This window comes from Quercus suber, unplaced genomic scaffold (genome assembly GCF_002906115.3).
Source record: "Quercus suber isolate HL8 unplaced genomic scaffold, Cork oak 2.0 scaffold_101, whole genome shotgun sequence".
Lineage (NCBI taxonomy): Eukaryota > Viridiplantae > Streptophyta > Magnoliopsida > Fagales > Fagaceae > Quercus > Quercus suber.
In genome coordinates, this window is record NW_027069566.1 from 100,866 (window position 1) to 119,463 (window position 18,598).

The window sequence follows — 18,598 nt, forward strand, 5'->3', positions numbered from 1 at the left end:
TGTTTCCTTCTCGCTTTACGTGCAGCATTTGGTGTTGCCTAAAGTGCTGTAGCTTGGCATGGATACCTCTGATGATATTTTCAATACTAATGGGTACTTTTGACTTGTCCAAGAGAGCTCCAATAAGTACTGAATTGTCTGACTCAAAAGTAACATCTTGTAGGCCAATGTCCTTTGCGAAAGTGATGGCTACATCCATTGCTTTGGCCTCAGCTTCAAGTGGACCAAGAGGCAGCTGAAGTTGCGTGCTCAAAGCAGCAAGCACGTCATCCACATGGACCCGTACAACGACCCCAATGTCGACCGACTTTGTGCTCTTGAAGACCGCAGCATCCATGTTGACTTTATAGCATGGGAACATAGGAGGGGTCCACCTGACTTCTAGGGGGGGGGGTTTGTGCGCAACAAGGTTATCAAAAAGACATTCAAGAATTAGAGAGAAAGATGATGAGAATGATGAACAGGTAAACATCAGCCAATGCTATTATGTGTGCTTGTTACATAAAAGGTTCACACTAAATATAAGTGGATGAAGAGGGAAAAAAAAAAAAACCTTCCAGAGCTTTACCTCACCAAGCCCGACACTCCCATCTTCAAGATATAAAGACAAAATATAACCTTCTCTATATAACTTGGTACATTCATGGTCAACCAGATTCAAAGTGGGTGGAGTGCATAGCGGAATTCTGCTACGAACAAAAATTTGAAGAATTATGCCAAACTTCCTCAAATCTGCAAATCACTGATTCATATTTTATTACATAAATGATATACTCAAACCCACCTAAACCGTGAGCACTCCATTCTAGAAATCTTGCAAATAAAGCCTTCATGTGAACTGGAATCTTGAACTGAAAGTCTCGAGAGGATGCTAAAAGCATGATTTGATGCCTGGCTTGCAAATTTTCTTATAATACTGAGATGAGAGGCACAATATATCAGCAGACAGGTGACAAAAAAATGCAAGTAGGAAGTCATAATAATTGAAGTAGCATTGGTGCCTAATAACCTGTGGAAGGTGGCATTGGCATCAATGGAGCTCTTTACTTCAATTACACAATCTATCTCATCGTATTGGGATGCCAATAATGCATCTTGAAACTCCCTCTTTGTCTGCACCAGTGAATGCTTCACACTGCACATTCAATGAATTCCAAAGAATTTAAAGCAAGAATTTATTCACCAATATAGCTTTGATTGAGATAGGAGGGAAAGTTACAAATCGTAACTATATATCTAGCATTTTACCCGTGTGCCTTACACAGCCCGCAGATTGAAACATTGTGAGAGGTGTAAAAGTATTGGTTCAGAATACTTGGGTCAGTTCTCTCTGCAATTGGAAGAAGACTGAAGATTGCACCACCTTGATTATTTATCACAACTATCGTCATTGGTTTCCGTGATTTCCTTCAGAACATTCAATTTTTTTAAACATTAGAGCAACAAGTGTTAAGCAGACAGATTAATGTACATCAACATGGGAAAGTTTAGAGCACAAAAATCATGCTGATGATTCCCTAAGGGTCTGTAATTACCAATACCATGTAACTGATATGAAACAGGATGATAGGAAATTAAAGGGAAAAAAAAAAGCATGAATACAATGTGACATAAGCCTTCAAAACTACAAGATAAATTTCCCACCTTTGATACAAAATTGCCAACCCATTTGTATCATGGAGGAAAGAAACATCTCCAATCACACAAAGTACCTGAACATTAATATAGAAATATGAAAGAGTGTAAGTTTGTCTAAATTGGAAAGAAAAATAAAATAGAGAGAGAGAGAGAGAGAGAGAGTAAAGGATTAACAAAGAAAGGCAACATGCAAATGTCTCCTCCAACCTTGGGTTAGTGGCAAATTAATCCCTTGTGGTTTAAATTTGCAATATAAACACCCTAAACTTAGCAAAACTGTAAAACTATGCATTCCATCAAACCTCCATTAAGTGAGTGGGTGGAATTCAATCCAAGTGCATACCCCATGACCACTTGGCTGAAAGATGTATGTATGTATGTGTGTGTGTATATATATCAGTAAAAATGAATTTTATTAAGAAACAAGATAACCATGAGCACACAGGGAGTGTGCTGCTACAGGCCTAAGAAGTCAATGGAAAGAACACAGATCCAAAAATTCAACTATTGAGGAAAAGGGAAAACCACTACTCACTGACATCCAATCAGACAAAGAACAAGTAAAACATTTCAAGTCCAGAATGGAAGGAGTAATTTTACCACGGTCTTAAGCTGGGGAGTTCATTTCTTAAATTGAAAATACGAGGAATCATTTTTCCACTGACCCAAAGTTGGAGGGAAGGCACTTGCTAACTTTTATCTCCAGCAGAGTGCCTCTTAGGAAATTTCTTTCTATACAATGTGTTTCTAAATTGGACTACTTCCCATGATCATACTATTTCACATCAACACAATTAGAATCAGGATAACCATATGCGACATTAACTAAAACTCCTTCTCTCTACCAAAAAGAAAAAGAGCATCATCTAATACTCATGATCACCAGACCTTGACAACACCTTTCATGAGAAGTAATTACACCACCAATAGTCTACCTAACTAGGTGTTAGGAGCTTTACTTGTTGCTGATGATGGCATGAGGAATGAGGGTGCTTGGACAGCATTGGGCCAATCACTTGCCTTCATGTTTTCTCAATACACTCATGGCTCCTCATGCCAGACTAGTGATGCTCCTAAGGGCTTTTTGAGGGTGACCTACCCAGTCCCCCTACTTGAGTTGAATCGATGAGCAGGATGAGGGGGAAGCATGTGGAGGCACCTTGCTCCACATGATGCCCCAAGGCCATAACAAAGGAGGGCCATGGTGGGTAGAGATGGATTTTGATAATGGGCAATAGTAGGTGGTGCTGATCCTATGTGGTGGTGCATGGCATTGGTGGCTAAGTTGCTGTGTGTGGGTTTGGTGGCTTGACTGCAAGGCAAGGCTGGGCTGCTGTGATAATCAAATGTTGTGTGCAAAGCATTGGGCTAGTGGGAGTTGGCTAAATGCATGGACAAGTGCTAGTGGGCTGATGACAGTTACTTTGTGTGTTGCGTGTGGGCATGCTGTGTGGGCTGTATTGTTGATGGGGAGGCCTTAAGCATGAGCCAAGCCTCCCAAAACGTGTGAGAACATGTTGTGTGGGCTGCTAGAGGATGGGCAAAGGCCCCATGGTCTACTGAGACATGGGTTGTGCATGTGCAACATGTGCAGTGACAGTTACCAAGCAATTCCTAGCTTTCTTGATGATCAAACCTGCTGTGTAAGAGCTGGAAACGTGGAGAGCAGGCCAAAACAACATCAGTTAAAGGTGTCCTAAGTCAAAATACAAGTGGCAGATTGTCCAAGACCCAGGCAGTTACTAGGTAGTAACTGCCATACCAGTTAATTCTATGTATTTAACCCTAAGGCTATTGGAGGTGCCAACAGCAAAGTGTATTTGACTTTGGAAAAATTCAATGTAATTTCTCTAGGCTTGTAAAAGGGTTTCCTTTGTACTTAAGATTAAGTAATAAAGGTTGGGGGTAGGTTCCCTATAAATATTGTGTGCTGTGCGTGTATATGTCCTTATATAATCTGTTATAAGTGTTATTACAATGTGTGTGTGGTGTTGGCTAAGACTAAGTTAGGGACTTAGAGTCATCACAAGCAGAAAATTTAAGTGAAAATTTTGATCCCGTGATACTAGGTCACCTAAAGAATCTAATCAAACAACACTAAACTGACGTAGAATTTATATACAACACTAAACTGACTTAGAATTTATATTGGAGCTATTTACTCAAACTCTAGTAAAATGAAAATACATTTGTAATCATATCCACAGTCACAAGCCTAAGGAGTACCAGTTATGGCCAAATTTACCAAAAACATGTCCTCAAGATATCATCAACAATCCAATCCAATTCTATGGATGATATAACTAAGAAGCATAAACACTTCATTTAGGGTGCCGTACCCATATCATATCCATGTCGTAACAATGTCCTATCTACCATATCATGTTCTAATTTTTCAAAAATTGCTCGTCTCGCCCTATCGTACCCATACCCACACCCGTGTTCATGTCAGTGTTCGTGCATCCTATAGCCCCTTTAAGAATATTACACTGCCATGGGTCATATACTTCCCTTTATTTTCTGTTACACTTAGCAAAAAAAAAATAACCTAATTAAGAGATGAATTCCACCATGGGAATCTAATCTCTCTCTCTCTCTCTCTCTCTCTCTCTCTCTCTCTCTCTCTCTCTCTCTCTCTCTCTCTATATATATATATATATACTCACACACACGTGGTTTTTGTTCGTCAAAAGTGTCTTTTGTTAAGACAGACAAGGGCAAAAAGAGGAAAGATAGAAATGGGAATGTGGATATTAGTTTTAAGGTTGGATTGGTACCAAATTGAGGATTTGATGAGGGCAAGTTGCCTCAAGTTGTTTTGTCATGGCAACCAATACATAGGAATGCCCAGGTATGAACAAGTGACCTTATTAAAATTGGACGAACAAAATTTGCAAAAAAAGAGGTCGTAAATGATGTGGATGAAAGTATTAAGGAAGGACATTATAATTAAAATGGGGTAGTTACATAATAAATCCTAGTGTTTGACCCTGTTTCAAATTTAATCCAAGATTTTTCAATTGCATCAATGTCCAAACTATAGCTTTTAAAAAACATTACAGTCTGGACCTTGAGTGATTTTCTGTTAACTAAAAATAACAGAAACCCTAATCCTCCACATGAATACCAAACGATACTTTAGTGCAAACAAAACTCACAACACAATGACGTCATAGTTAAGCCGCAAGTTGGACGGGAAGTGGTGTTTCCAGTGGCAGACTAGCGAGCAACGCGTAAGAACTTGCCCTTGATCCTTTGGAAATGGTAAGATCTTTAGCACAAGAAGGGGTTGATCCGTATCATCTTGACTTGGTTATGATTTCTCTATTTTTTTAAGAATATTGATAAATGTTTGGATTTCTGCAATTATTTTCTAACAGGAGTTACTGAATATCAAAAACTTATTACAAGAAATCCTATTTTCTTAAATCGATGGGATCTTTGTAGAAGCTAAGTCTAGAGGGAAATTATGAGCATTATGTTCATGCATAACTTCCATACCAAGGTTAGCATGGTTAATAATATCAGCCAAGGTAAATATGTATTATTGAAAAGAATAAAACATGTATTTGGATCTTTTCTTTCAACCACGCAAAATTGTATTAATAATTATATACTGAATAATAAAGAGGTATAAAGAGAGGGCCCTTTTTCAAGCCTTACTGTTTTTGTGTAATATAATCTAGTAATTATCTTTTTCAATTGGGGAAGATGGCTGAGTGGACTACAGCGTCGTATTGCCAATTCGTTGTACAGGTTTTTCGTACCTTAAGTTCTTTTTACACAAGTAAGCCATTTTGCAATATTTTTCTATGTCAAAAAACTAACTACAATTCGAAAGATTTTTAGTGTCTAGATAGGTTCCATGCATGGCTTACTCGGGTTTTTGTTACTTTTGGTCAACTATACCAAGAATGGATCCTCTCCATTTGCTATAAAACAAAGAGTGTCCATTTCATGATGAAGATTTAATTTTCATGCAATTAAAGGTGCACATGATGACACATCAATTAAATTCTCATTCCAACAAATAAGGAATGATGATTTTTTTTTTAAATGACGTGGCCTAATATTCTGCCTTAGATTTGTGAACTACTAAATCTTCACCTACAATGGATCCTCTCCATTTCAAAAGCAAATGGACAGGATCCTTTTTCAACTAACAAAGGGTCAAATTATAACATTGTTAAAACTATAAGATGGAAATTTATGTAAATTATAATTCAATGTTAACTTTGAATTCAATGTAAATTTATGTAAACTATACATCTTTACCCTTTAAAGATGTAACTAGATAATCCAACTAAATGAATTTTTTTTTTTTTTTTTTTTTCTAGATGGCGAAATTTTTTATTAAAAAACAAAATAGCCAACCCAAGTACATTGGGGATGTATTTTGGGAGCAAAAATCAAGAACCAAAATTACAATGATCAAGTAAAAGTGGAAGAGAAAAACAAGAAAAATATGACAGGGCCACACTCCAACCAAGGAGAGCGTGTAAGGAAAAAGACTTAATCTCTAACAAGGACCGTCCACATCCCTCAAAACAGTGAGCATTTCTTTCCCTCCAAATACACTACATCAAGCAGTGCAGCACAAGTCTCCAAAAATCTATATTGCGATGCCGTCCAAATTTACCTTGCCAAGATTCAAACAACTTAATAACCTTAAGTGGCATAACCCAATGCAACCCAAACAAACAAAACACCAATGACCACTTGATGGAGGAAAAATATTGAAAAGGAAAGATGTTTTAGAAAGCTACGTTGCTTAGAGAAAAGAAAGAATTAACTAGCTCTTCAAGAAAAATTATGGAGGAAAAAATGGTGAAAAGGAAAAATGTTTTAGAAAGCTAAGTTGCTTAGAGAAAAGAAAGAATTAACTAGCTCTTCAAGAGTCACACTCTTGGAATATACCTCATAGGTAGATTTCTTGGATTCAAATTCAACTAGTTACAATGAAGACAGCCTTGCTTATTTATAGTTACATAAGCAAGCTGCTGAGTTAGTTACAAGAACCCACCATATGACTGCCATGTGATTTGGTCAAAGCCTAACTAACTTCTTTAACTAACTAATAGGCTATTGCACTTATCACTAACAATTTATCAGCTAACTAACTTTCTGTCTATGAGCCATCTATAGCTTACATGCAGCATCAAAAAACTCCTCCAACTAAAGACTGATAGTAGTAACCAGAACTTAATGCTCATAAAATAGTTCACTCCAAAAAGAAAAAATCTTATGAACTTACTTGTTTGTTGCAACCCACAGCAAAGCCAACAGCCGTGCTGAGCAACCCATCAATACCACTAGCTCCCCTATTCCCAGCCACCCGCAACCAGTGGAATGGTAGTTCTGAGTCCAACATTGAGGCTGAAAAACTATGAATACATTCTGACCAATTGTGTCCATACATATCTAGATCACGTATTGCCATGCTATTCCCTACGAAAAGAGCAGACTTGGATGATAGTACTTCTGAAATTGTGCGTGCAGCTTGAGGTTCAGTCAATGAGTAGTGGGTGCTAATTTGAAATGATATCTCCCATGCAACCTACAAAATAGGTAAATAAACTCAACAAGACACAAAGAAAGAGTGAGAAAAGACTGACAAAAGCACTACTTTTTTAAATACTATGAGTGTTAATCAATATATACAACAAAAGAATTTTAAACCCCTGGAAGTGCAGGGAACCAAGGCATGATATATCACACTAAACAAAATCATTTACTTCGTTCCAACAATGTACGTCTGTAAGGTCAACCTAAGGAAAAAAGGATCTGTTTAGTTCTTTCCAGAGAGGAGAAAACTGCAAAACAAGCGAGCTACTAAGGAGTTTTCCCTTTAGGACAAAATAAAACCTATAATTTAAATCTCAAAATGATGTCTTAAACTGTCACCTCTGATTCAAACTCTTATAGGAACCATAAAATTCCTCATTCCAAGGGGAATGCTCCTCATAAACTTGGCTGTAAATAGGAAGGCTGGAGATTTTCTTCAGGTCCCACAAGTTTTTTTTTTTTTTTTTCCCTTCACATGTGGGGTAATATTCAAGATTACTAATGATATCCAAAATTGAATTCAAAAAGTGATTTAGTCCGGTGGCATTTTAATGTTTAGTAGGGCTTAAGTTGACACTGATCAACCTGGATCAAACCATATCCAGCTTATTGCCACAGATGTTGCCATAGAAACATATCAAAATGGGACAAAAGCACATAAGTACAGAGAGGCATATAATAAATACAGCATCATTGCCTGGGATCAATTACCATCATATTCAATATTTGTAGAAATGAGCTCCACTTGCTATTCTTATTTGGAGATGTAGCTTTAAGTAAACAACTGGCAAATTCAACAACAGTACTCTCAATCCTGTGAGTTACAATATGTGAAGGATCATGACGACATTGATGGCTGTCAACCATAATATATGAGCATGGAGAGCACTTCTCTAGCATTTGAGAAATACGCTTGCTTGTTATCCTACTCCCAACCTGTTTATAGTTCAAAATTAAGGCAATCAACAAACTTCACAGTTGGCACTGATAGCATAATCATAAGAATGTATCCATTACAACGAACATATCCCATGCAGTCATTCTAAAAATGATACCAAATAGAAATTTTTTATTTATTTATTTATTTATTTTTTTGGGCAAGTGCCTCAAGTGAAAGCAAGACAACATCAAAGGGCCTTTATATCCTCACAACAGATCTCAGTCCCAATACCGATTAAGTGGCACGGTAGCGATGACAATGAGTGAAACAACTTTACAATGGAGTTATGGCAGCAGCACAGCATATCTTTGGTGGCATTTAGGAAAGTTTTCTAGAGCAGGGTGATGTCGAATGGAATGAAGGGCAAGTCGACTCTTTTTTTTTTAATGAGTTTTGAAAGGCGATGGGGCTGGACAGTTAAATGGTCAATGAGGAATCGTGTTTAATGGATTTGAGGTTATCAAGGTGGAGAAAGGGCTTGCGTGCTGGCAAGTGGTGGTCGGGGATTTGTAGCGTGGGTGGCCAAATGGGCCTTAGAGTGGCCGTTCAAGGTTAGGTTTCCTAGCAGAGAGGTCAAGGCTTTGGATGGTGGCTGGGTGTCCACAATGTGGGAGGTTTGAAACTCTAGTGAGTTTGGTTTGGTGATGAGGAAAAGAATTATGTTTTAATAGGCTAATCTTGGTAAGTAGTCATGTAGGCATACTTATTTAACTCACATTTTAAATGAAGAGTAGCATAAATTAATCAGAATGATCTTGAATTATAAATTGAAGTAGAAGGCATGGATTATGAGTTAAAGACAAAAGAAATTGACCTTGTAATCTATTTCCCCTTTTAACATCCTATGACTAATTATATTTCTCCTTTGATTTAACCCAATGCTTAGTTCTTCCTTTGATTAAAAAAGAAAAAGAAAAAGAAAGATCTTAAAAAAAAAAGGTATTGTATTCATACTATTATGAGTTTGTATTGAGTCAGCAATAAAATAGTAATATCAATGTAACACTTGTTAGTATATAGCTTAGTCTAGCCTAGCCTATCAAGCTTAGTCCAGTATACTATAGTTGTAATATACTCATATTACTTGTACTTCACACATACTTAGCCTATATAAGGCTCTCTATTAAATAGTGTTATTTACACAGAATATACATCAATATACAGATTATTCAATCTTTCTCTCTCTCACTTTATATTCTTAACACAGTATTAGAGTCATTGCTTTGACTTTCTGGTACCTATGGTCATCTCCGTCGTTCTTCCGCTACCTTTGCCTTCATCTAGTAACCACTATCAGAAGCGAGTTACCGTCTCCAAGCCATAGCCACTGCAACCCTAAGATCCAGTATGTTCTCCCATCAAATCGTTGAACCACGGCCACAAATTGATAGATCAAACTATCTTGAGCAAAACCCAGCCTCTCGAGCCGACTTCTCACTCACACACACATGCCGCCAAAGGTTCTCTGCGAGTCGAACATGCATCTCACATGCCTCCATGCTCCACCAAAACCTGCCACGCACCGGATCTGTGTCGCCAGCGCTGCACACATTCCACGTGCCAAATCCAATCCGTGTGACGCCATGTTAGCCCTAAGGTGACGTCATTAGTGTGCATTAGCATTCTACGTCAACAGTGACATCATCTTGCCACGTCATCTGTCAGCATCCTGCATCAGCACACGTCATCCGTTGACCAGCTGCTGTTTGAACATTGACTTAGATCGTTGACTTTGACTGTTGACCTAGCATTGACTTTTACCAAAAAGTCAAATTTTCAATGGGCCCTATCTTACTCAGTTTTTCGTGTAGATTTCGATTTTGGATTCCATTTCTTCATTTGAAGTCTCTAAATCCCTCTTTTTGGTCATTTTCTTCATTATAGCTCAACAAAACGAACGAGACATTATACATCCTATCACCATTATCTTGGATGGTCCTACTAGCTACATGCATAGTCTCAAAATATGATTGTTTTTCTCAAAGGCTGCAAACTATAGATGCATGTAACTGGTTCGATTCCCAAGCCAGTGCTAATACCTAAGTCCAAAGCCACAACTGATGCCGATTCCTCCAAGATTACTATTGTAACAGAGGATGATTATGAAGCATGCCTAGAAGAATGGGAGAGTATTCAGAGTAAGATCTTGTCTTGTTTTATCAATACCTCTATACCTTCCATTCATAGTCTTCTTCTTCGTCTTGGTACTGTTAAGGCTGCTTGGATATTTTTGTCCAATCGCTACAATTGCACTAATGATTCAATTTATGCATTTCATGATGGATTTATGTGAAGATTTTGAGCCTACTAGGGCTTCTCTGCTTTAGCCAGTCTCCTACTCCTCTTGATGCTGCAGTCAAGAAGCTCATCTCCGAGGAGAACCGTCAGCCTACTTATCACATGTCATCATCTGATCATGTGTTAGCTACACCCCTCCTCCACAGCCTCCCATTACTGCATTCATTGCTCCTCCACGAATGAACTCTGGACGTCCCACCTTTCAATCTTCCAAAGGTACTCGCTGCGAGTTTTGCCGTGCCAAAGGCCATGATATCTCTATTTGTCGCAAACTACAAAAATTCATGCAAGAGCAAAACAAAGCTCCTCTTCCTCGAGCAACTACTGTGTGTCCCTCAGATCTATCGATTCCTACAGGTCTTTGGCTTCCTCACTTACTACAGCTAATATTGAGGCAATAGTTAAATAAATTTTATCCCAAACTTCCACTATCCTTTCAACACCTCAGGTAAACATTCTTGGTTTTTTTATACAGCATGTTGTAACCATATGAACCCTGATGAATCACAATTCTTTGATAAGGCACCCTTAGCACATCCCATCTCTATTTACACTGTTGATGAAACTCCTATGCCTATTAGTCATAAAGGAACAATCTCTTTCTCCTAGTTTATCCCTTAGTAACACTTTTCATATTCCAAAGTTGTCTCTCAATTTTCTTTCTATTGGTCAACTTTGTGAATTAGGAGTAGATATTCTATTTACTAATCATGGTGTGGATGTGCAGGATTCTCAGACGGGTCAAGTGCTTAGGACAGGCCATAAGGTTAGACGTATGTTTGAGGTTCACGACTTGAAAATTCCTTCACAAGTTGTTTCTGTTGCTACTACTACTACCACCCTCTCGCATGATTAATGTCATGCTCGTCTAGGTCATACTTCATTATCTCGTCTTCAATTGTTAGCTTCTCAAGGTCATTTAGGTTTAGTTCAATTTCCAAAATTTGATTATACTTCCTGATATTTGGGGTCTTGCACCAATTCCCACTGAGGGGGGATTTCAATATTTTGTCATATTTGTTGATGATTTTTCTCGATATACCTGGATTTATCTACTTCACCATAGGTCTAAACTTGTGTCCATTTACCAAACATTTCATAAAATGATTGAAACATAGTCCAATCGCACTGTTAAGATCATTCGGTCAGATAATGCTCAAGAATATAATAATAAATCTTTCTTATCCTTTTTAGATAGCAATGGTACCCTCCCTCACCGGTCTTGTCCTTACACCTCTTAACAAAATGGACGTGCAGAACGAAAACATAGTCACATTCTTGATTCTTGATGTTGTCTGCACCCTTCTCATTTCTGCCTCTATTCCTAAGCGCTTTTGGGATGAGACAGCACTCACTGCTGTTTACACTATTAATCGTATTCCTTCACCGATCACACACAATAAATCAGCCTTCAAGCTCCTCTTTGGTCAAACCCTTGACTACTCCTCTCTTCAAGTTTTTGGTTGTGTTTGTTTTGTCTATCTTCCTCCTCATGGATAGACAAAGCTCCAACCTTGTGCTCGTCTCTGTTGCTTCCTTGGCTATGGTGTATGCCAAAAGAGATTTCGCTGCTATGATCCCATAACTCATCGCCTTTGTATCTCCCATCATGTTTAGTTCAGGGAACATCGTCCTTTCATGGGTCTTCAGCAGTTTCCTATGTCCTCCCTCTTTATCTTGAACTTGTAAAGGATTTTTCAACATCGGCTGCCTCTCCAGATGACTCATCTCCAGTTTTGTCCCCCTGCACATAACCCGCCTGTCTTGGCTCCTATGGCACCACCATCTCCTGAGCCTCCTGTTGTGCTGACCTTTGTCGCCCTACTCAGGTAAGCACTCCTTCTCCTTATCTCACTGATTATCACTGCTCTTTTGCTCTTGCCACCCTCTATGAGCCTCACGCCTATCATGAGGTCCATATTGACCATCTTTGGCAGCAAGCTATGTTCGAAAAACTAGATGCCTTTCACAAAAATCACACTTGGGATATGGTTGGTTTGCCTCCTGGTCAGTCTGTAGTAGGTTGTAGGTGGGTTTGCAAAATCAAAACCAAGGCCGATGGATCTGTTGAACAATACAAGGCTCACCTAGTTGCCAAGGGCTTTACTCAGGAATATGGCATTGACTATGAGAAAACATTTATTCCTGTTGCTCGCCTTACATCTGTGTCTCATTACTATGGCCGCCGTTCGCCGTTGGCCTCTTTATCAGATGAATGTGAAGAATGTTTTCCTCAATGGAGAGCTCCAAGAAGTGTACATGCAACCACCCCCTAGCTATACTCACTCAGGTCGCCAAGTTTGTCGCCATCGTCATGCTTTTTATGGCCTCAAGCAAGCTTCTCAAGCTTGGTTTGAAAAGTTTAGCTTAGTTGTTACTCAACAGGGTTTCACTTCGAGTCCTCATGACACTGCTCTCTTCGTCCGAAGATCCTCTGCTAGTATCACTCTTATTCTTCTTTACATAGATGACTAGATTATTACAGGAGATAATTCTACAGGTATTCGCTCTCTTCAGAACTTCCTTAGTCAGCATTTTGAGATAAAAGATCTAGGCACTCTCAACTATTTTCTTGGGCTTAAGGTTACCTTATCTTCTTATGGATACTGTCTTTCCCAAGTTAAATATGCTTCTGATCTTCACTCCAAAGCCAGTATCACAAACAACAAGACTGTTTTCACTCCCTTGGAATACAATGCCAAGCTCACACTCTTGGATGGTGAACCTATATTAGATGCTACTTGTTATCGTCAATTGCTTGGTAGTATGATCTATCTTACTGTCACTCGCCCTATATTTCATGTCATGCGTATGGTTAATAAGTTCATGGACACCCTAAATCCACTATGCTTCCGTTCTTCGAATTCTTCGATACATTAAAGGCACACTTTATCATGGTCTTCACTACTCCTCTCGATCTTCTCTCGAGCTCCATGCTTATTCAGATGCAAATTGAGCAGGTAATCTGACTAATTGATGCTCCATCACAAGTTGTTTCTTGTTGGGTACTTCTCTTGTGTCATGGCGTAGCAAGAAGCAAGACATGGTTTCCCGTTCCAGTACCAAGGCCAAGTATCATGCCCTTACCAACACTACCTGCGAGTTTGTCTGGCTTTGATAGCTCTTGGTCAAGGATGCACGGACACGGCTCTGGAGGAGCCGCACCCGCGTCGGACTCGGCGAGACACGACAACGAGGGAGGGACGTCGCTGACCGCACGTCCGTGCCACATCGGGCCGCGTCCTGCCACGTGGATGGGCCGACTCGCGCCGACACGGCTCAAATCGGCCCGACTCGGGCCGTATCAGCCAAAATGGCCGGATCGTATTGGCCGAATATCGGTGTATTTTGGTTGGAAAAAGGAAATCGGCCGGTAAGAAAAAAGAAAAAAGAAAATCTTAAAACCGAAAATACCGGTGGATTTGATATGCCGCTGTCGCCGTCTTCACCGGCTTAACTATTAAGCTTAACCCCTTTCTTCTTCTTCTTCTTCTTCTTCTTTATGCTTCTTCGGCTTTTTCCTTTTTTTTGCCGTTCTGTCCTGTTTCTTTTTTTTTTATATATAAGTTTTGTTTTGTTTCAAAAAAAAAAAAAAAATTTACATTAAGCCACTAAACGTCTGAACCACTTGAGACACATCTCCCCCCTTCTTTATTATTATTATTATTAAATAAAAATATTTTTAATAATTTTTTAATCGCTGAGTCTCGCCGCACCCGCACCCACACCCACCTTTTTCAAAAATTGCCGAGTCCCGCACCTGCACCCAAGTCCTGAAACGCACCCATGCTCTTGGTTGACATGGATGCTCCACAGCCCATTGCCACTCGTCTTTATTGTGATAATCGTAGTGCTATCTACATTGCTCATAACAGTGTCTTTCATGAACACACCAAGCACATTGAGATCGACTGCCACATCACTGGCCAACATCTCAAGAAAGGCAATCTCTAGTTGTTCTCCATCTCCTCTGCCGACCAACCTATTGATATCTTCATCAAAACTCACCCACTTTGTTGTCTTTGAGATCTTATATCCAAACTCCAGTTAGCTTCTCCTTGCCACCTCGAGTTTGAGGGGGGATGTTAGTATATAGCTTAGTCTAGCCTAGCCCATTGAGCTTAGCCCAATATACTGTATTTGTAGTATACTCATATTACTTGTACTTTACATATACTTAGCCTACATAAGGCTCTCTATTGTACAGTGTTATTTAAACGAAATATACATCAATATACAGACTATTTGGTCTTTCTCTCTCTCACTTTATATTCTTAACAATACCAACACACACACACACACACACACATATATATATATATAATATTTTGTGTGCTAGGATGATTAATTTGTCTACCCTAAACACGCTTTATGAAATAACATATACAATCTTATACAAACATTAATAGGAACATATTTCTAATTGTAGTTTCTACTATCAATCATACGTGTCACATAATAATTACTTTTTTTTATTTTTCTAATACCAACTGAGAGTGTGAATTCATATGCATATTGAGGAACATCTTACTATTCACTATTTGACCTTGCCTGTGTAGTTAAATAGTTTTTAGTAAATCTTAAAACTTCCTATTACCATTTTGACAAATTCAATAAGAATTCCTTGTCCAAAGGAAGAAGCAAACCTTTGTAGCATTTTAGTGTTCCACACTATTCCAAGAAAAAGACGGTTGAGTTGTTGAGTGTAACAATTTATAATAGGATTTGAATTCAAAAGAATTATCTACCACAATCTTATCATGGTAATTGCTGGGGTTCGATGAGACAACATGAGGCAAAGGAACAAATGGACAATTGCATGATCTGAAAACAAGAGGAATGCTCATACAATTTCTCGTCCTTAGCTCATTCCTTAACAATTTACCTTTCATCAAGACTTAGAAAAAGTAAAGAAAGTCTTTGAAGACCAAGCTGTCTTAATTTATTGAACGTCTTATTGCTGACAGTTCACAATGAGATTACTGCTTACCATGTAGAAGACAACATTGGTAATGAGATCTTGTTAATAAAGGATGATGCAGTCGAGTTTTCTAACTGGCTTTTTTGTATTCATTTGATAAACTAGAGGTCAAGTTTTCTCCTTTCATCAAAACTTAGAAAAATTAAAGAAAGCTGTTCAGGAGTGAGTTATCAAGATTAGTAAGGATTGTGATGAAATTAGTAAACGCCTTAATGCATTATTTTTTACAGTTCGAAATAAGATGACTACTTCCCACTTAGAAGACATCATTGGTAATGAGATCTTGGTAATAAAGGATGACGTGGACAAGATTTCTAGCTAACTTTTTTTTATATTCATTTGATAAAATAGGGCCCAAGTTTTCTCCACTAGAGGAAGGAGGATGTAAGATGCACAAGAGAAAAAAATTTCCCTGATAATTCGATAATTGGGGGAAAGGAGATTTGAATCCAGGATATCTCCATTGGAAACACCTAGAGGTGCTAACTAGTTGATCTACAAGGCTCTTGGCACAGTGAATGATTTATTTTAAGTTAATCTTATTCATTTTAGAGTCAGTTGTAGTTTTTGGTCAAATTCCATTTTAGGTATTACTCTCTCCATCCAAAATTTTTAGTTCTCTGTTCCATTTTGGGATGTCCCAAAATGAAGCCATCTTTGAAAAGTCAAAAAACAATTTTCTCATGCCTCAGTCAATAACCTTCTTTCACTAATGCTTCATTTGTTTCGTTGGAAAATGAATTTAGTTGAAAACATTTTAAGAATCAAGTGTTTTTCATGAAAATGCTTCGAAAATCATTTTTAGGGCTTGATTCGTCCTTAAAAGGAAAAAAAAAATCAATATATATCATATATCATATCATATACCATATACTATATATAATAGCAGAATCTGAGAGAGTTGATTCATACAATTAAGGCCGTTTTGCCACATAGGAAAAAAGCCCACTCAAAATTCTGCCACGTTAGTTAAAAAAAAGTGAAAAATTATACCATACGAAAAACTCAAAGCCAAACGTTAAACCATTTCATTCCACACATCTAAAAACACACACGTTAAAATATCCACAGTTTCCATTCATTAAACACAAACAACCTGAAGAAAAAACCTTCCCTGCAACAAAGTGCAAACTCGGCTAATTCCACTTAATCAGCTAGGGTTCTTCTTCAATTCTTATTGGTAATTGATGGGTTGATTCTCTTTCTTGGGATGCATTTGTTTCTTATTTTAATAAGAGGAACAACCGTTTCGGTATACCCAAAAGAAAAAGACTAGGATAGAGAGAGAGCGGGAGTTCACTAGGTCATATGCCCACTGAAGTCCATTCTCCCACCACCATCGGACTCTTGTAACCCCATTGGTAAAGTCTTTTTTTTTTTTCATTTTTTAAATTTATGGATTAAATATCATTTATATTTGGTTATTTTGGTCAGATTGATGTTGATTTAGGTGTTTGGGTTAAATTTGATTCTGATTAAGGAATCTAAGTAAAAATGCTTTAGCTTGGGGTATTTGGGTTAAATTTCTTTTGGGTATCTATCCAGAGGGATATCATTGAAGATCTCCATGGTTCCATTTGTTTCGGAAAAACATATATACAGTTGCAGTAAACAAGGTTCTATCATTAAATTTTTTTTTTTTTTAATTTTTTTTTTTTAAATTCAATTTTTTTTTTTAACTTATTGAAACATTTGCTCCTCTTTATAATTTTGTTTCCCATGTTCCTACTTTTTTTTTTTTTTTTTACTTATGTTTTTTTTTCTCATTGTTTTCAAGTTCTTTGAGGGTTTTTTGTTTTTTATTTCCCCATGGTTGCAATGTGTTCACAAATCACAGTGATTAAGGCATGTGATTGCATTACCGAAGTCCACTAGGTCATATGCCCACTAAAGTCCATTCTCCCACCACCATCAAACTCTTGTAACCCCATTGGTAAAGGTTTTTTTTTTTTTTTTTTTTAAATTTATGGATTAAATATCATTTATATTTGGTTATTTTGGTTGGATTGATGTTGATTTAGGTGTTTGGGTTAAATTTGATTATGATTAAGGAATCTGAGTAAAAATGCTTTAGCTTGGGTATTTGGGTTAAATTCTTTTGGGTATCTGTCCAGAGGGATATCATTAAAGATCTCCATGGCTCCATTTGTTTCGGAAAAACATATATACATGTTGCAGTAGACGAAGTTCTATCATTAAATTTATTTATTTTTTAATTTTTTTAAATTCAATTTTTTTAAAAAACTTATTGAAACATTTGCTCCTCTTTATAATTTTGTTTCCTATGTTCCTACTTTTTTTTTTTTTGTTACTTACATTTTTTTTTTTTCTCATTGTTTTCAAGTTCTTTGAGGGTTTTTTATTTTTTATTTCCCCATGGTTGCATGTGTTCACAAATCACAGTGATTAAGGCATGTGATTGCATTACAATGAGTATCATAATTTAATGGTAAGTTTAGGTATTTGTGTAACAGCTAATAGATGGACACCACTATAACATAGATATAAATATATTCTAAAACAAAACATGTACCTTTTATGTAAAAGACAATCATTAAGTGATGTTCCCTTAAAAAGTGAGATTTTCTCAACAAGCCACACAATATGGGACGGATTGAGTAGCAGTTGATTAGGTTCTTAATATTTTAATTTATTAGATTTAAGGTTATTTTTGTAATTCAATAAAAGAGATTTCCCAAGTCAGGTAGAACTGGAGTTTCTTATGTCAATTAGAATAAGGGTTTAGTAGGCTATATAATAAAAATATTTTACTGCTATGAACAGGGGATTATTTTGATGAATAATTTTTTTTATCAAAATTGTCCTAATTGTCTAGTGCCAATTCTAGCCTACCCTAGGTATTAACCCCTACAAGTTTTCTATTGATTGGTACTAACTACAAGCAAGCTTAGGCGTTCACTCCTAGGTTTCCTATCTTTATTTTTCATGTTCTTCTTTTTACGTATTGCATTATTAGGGTTTGTCCAGGGTTAGGGGTAGACCTAAAAGTAATACTAGGGTTTGTCCAGGGTCAAGGGTAAACCTATAAGTAATATGTGTATTAGTGGTAATTACCTTTGATCCCTAAGTATAATTATCAAGTTGTGGTTTACAGCAACATTATAAATTTATCAATACTTTTCTGCATACATCATCATCCTTCAATTCATGTTTTC

At 37.4% G+C, this 18,598-nt stretch overlaps 1 protein-coding gene across 5 annotated transcripts in view; it reads right to left on the reverse strand.

Moving 5' to 3' along the window:
• Window positions 1-390: 390 nt before the first annotated feature.
• LOC112030165 (protein PHYLLO, chloroplastic) overlaps window positions 391-18,598 on the reverse strand; it is a 28,486-nt gene continuing 10,278 nt past the window's right edge. For 4 of the 5 annotated variants that reach the window (XM_065774884.1, XM_065774883.1, XM_065774885.1 and 1 more), the window contains 7 exons: window positions 7,915-8,139; window positions 6,893-7,195; window positions 1,645-1,712; window positions 1,249-1,407; window positions 1,010-1,135; window positions 785-916; window positions 391-686 (listed from right to left, as the gene is read on the reverse strand). In XM_065774884.1, coding sequence (XP_065630956.1) covers window positions 485-686; window positions 785-916; window positions 1,010-1,135; window positions 1,249-1,407; window positions 1,645-1,712; window positions 6,893-7,195; window positions 7,915-8,139 — 1,215 coding nt within the window. In that variant the 3' untranslated portion in view covers window positions 391-484. Of the gene's footprint in view, window positions 687-784; window positions 917-1,009; window positions 1,136-1,229; window positions 1,408-1,644; window positions 1,713-6,892; window positions 7,196-7,914; window positions 8,140-18,598 lie in introns of those variants that run through there. The other variant, XM_065774887.1, reaches the window with a different exon arrangement.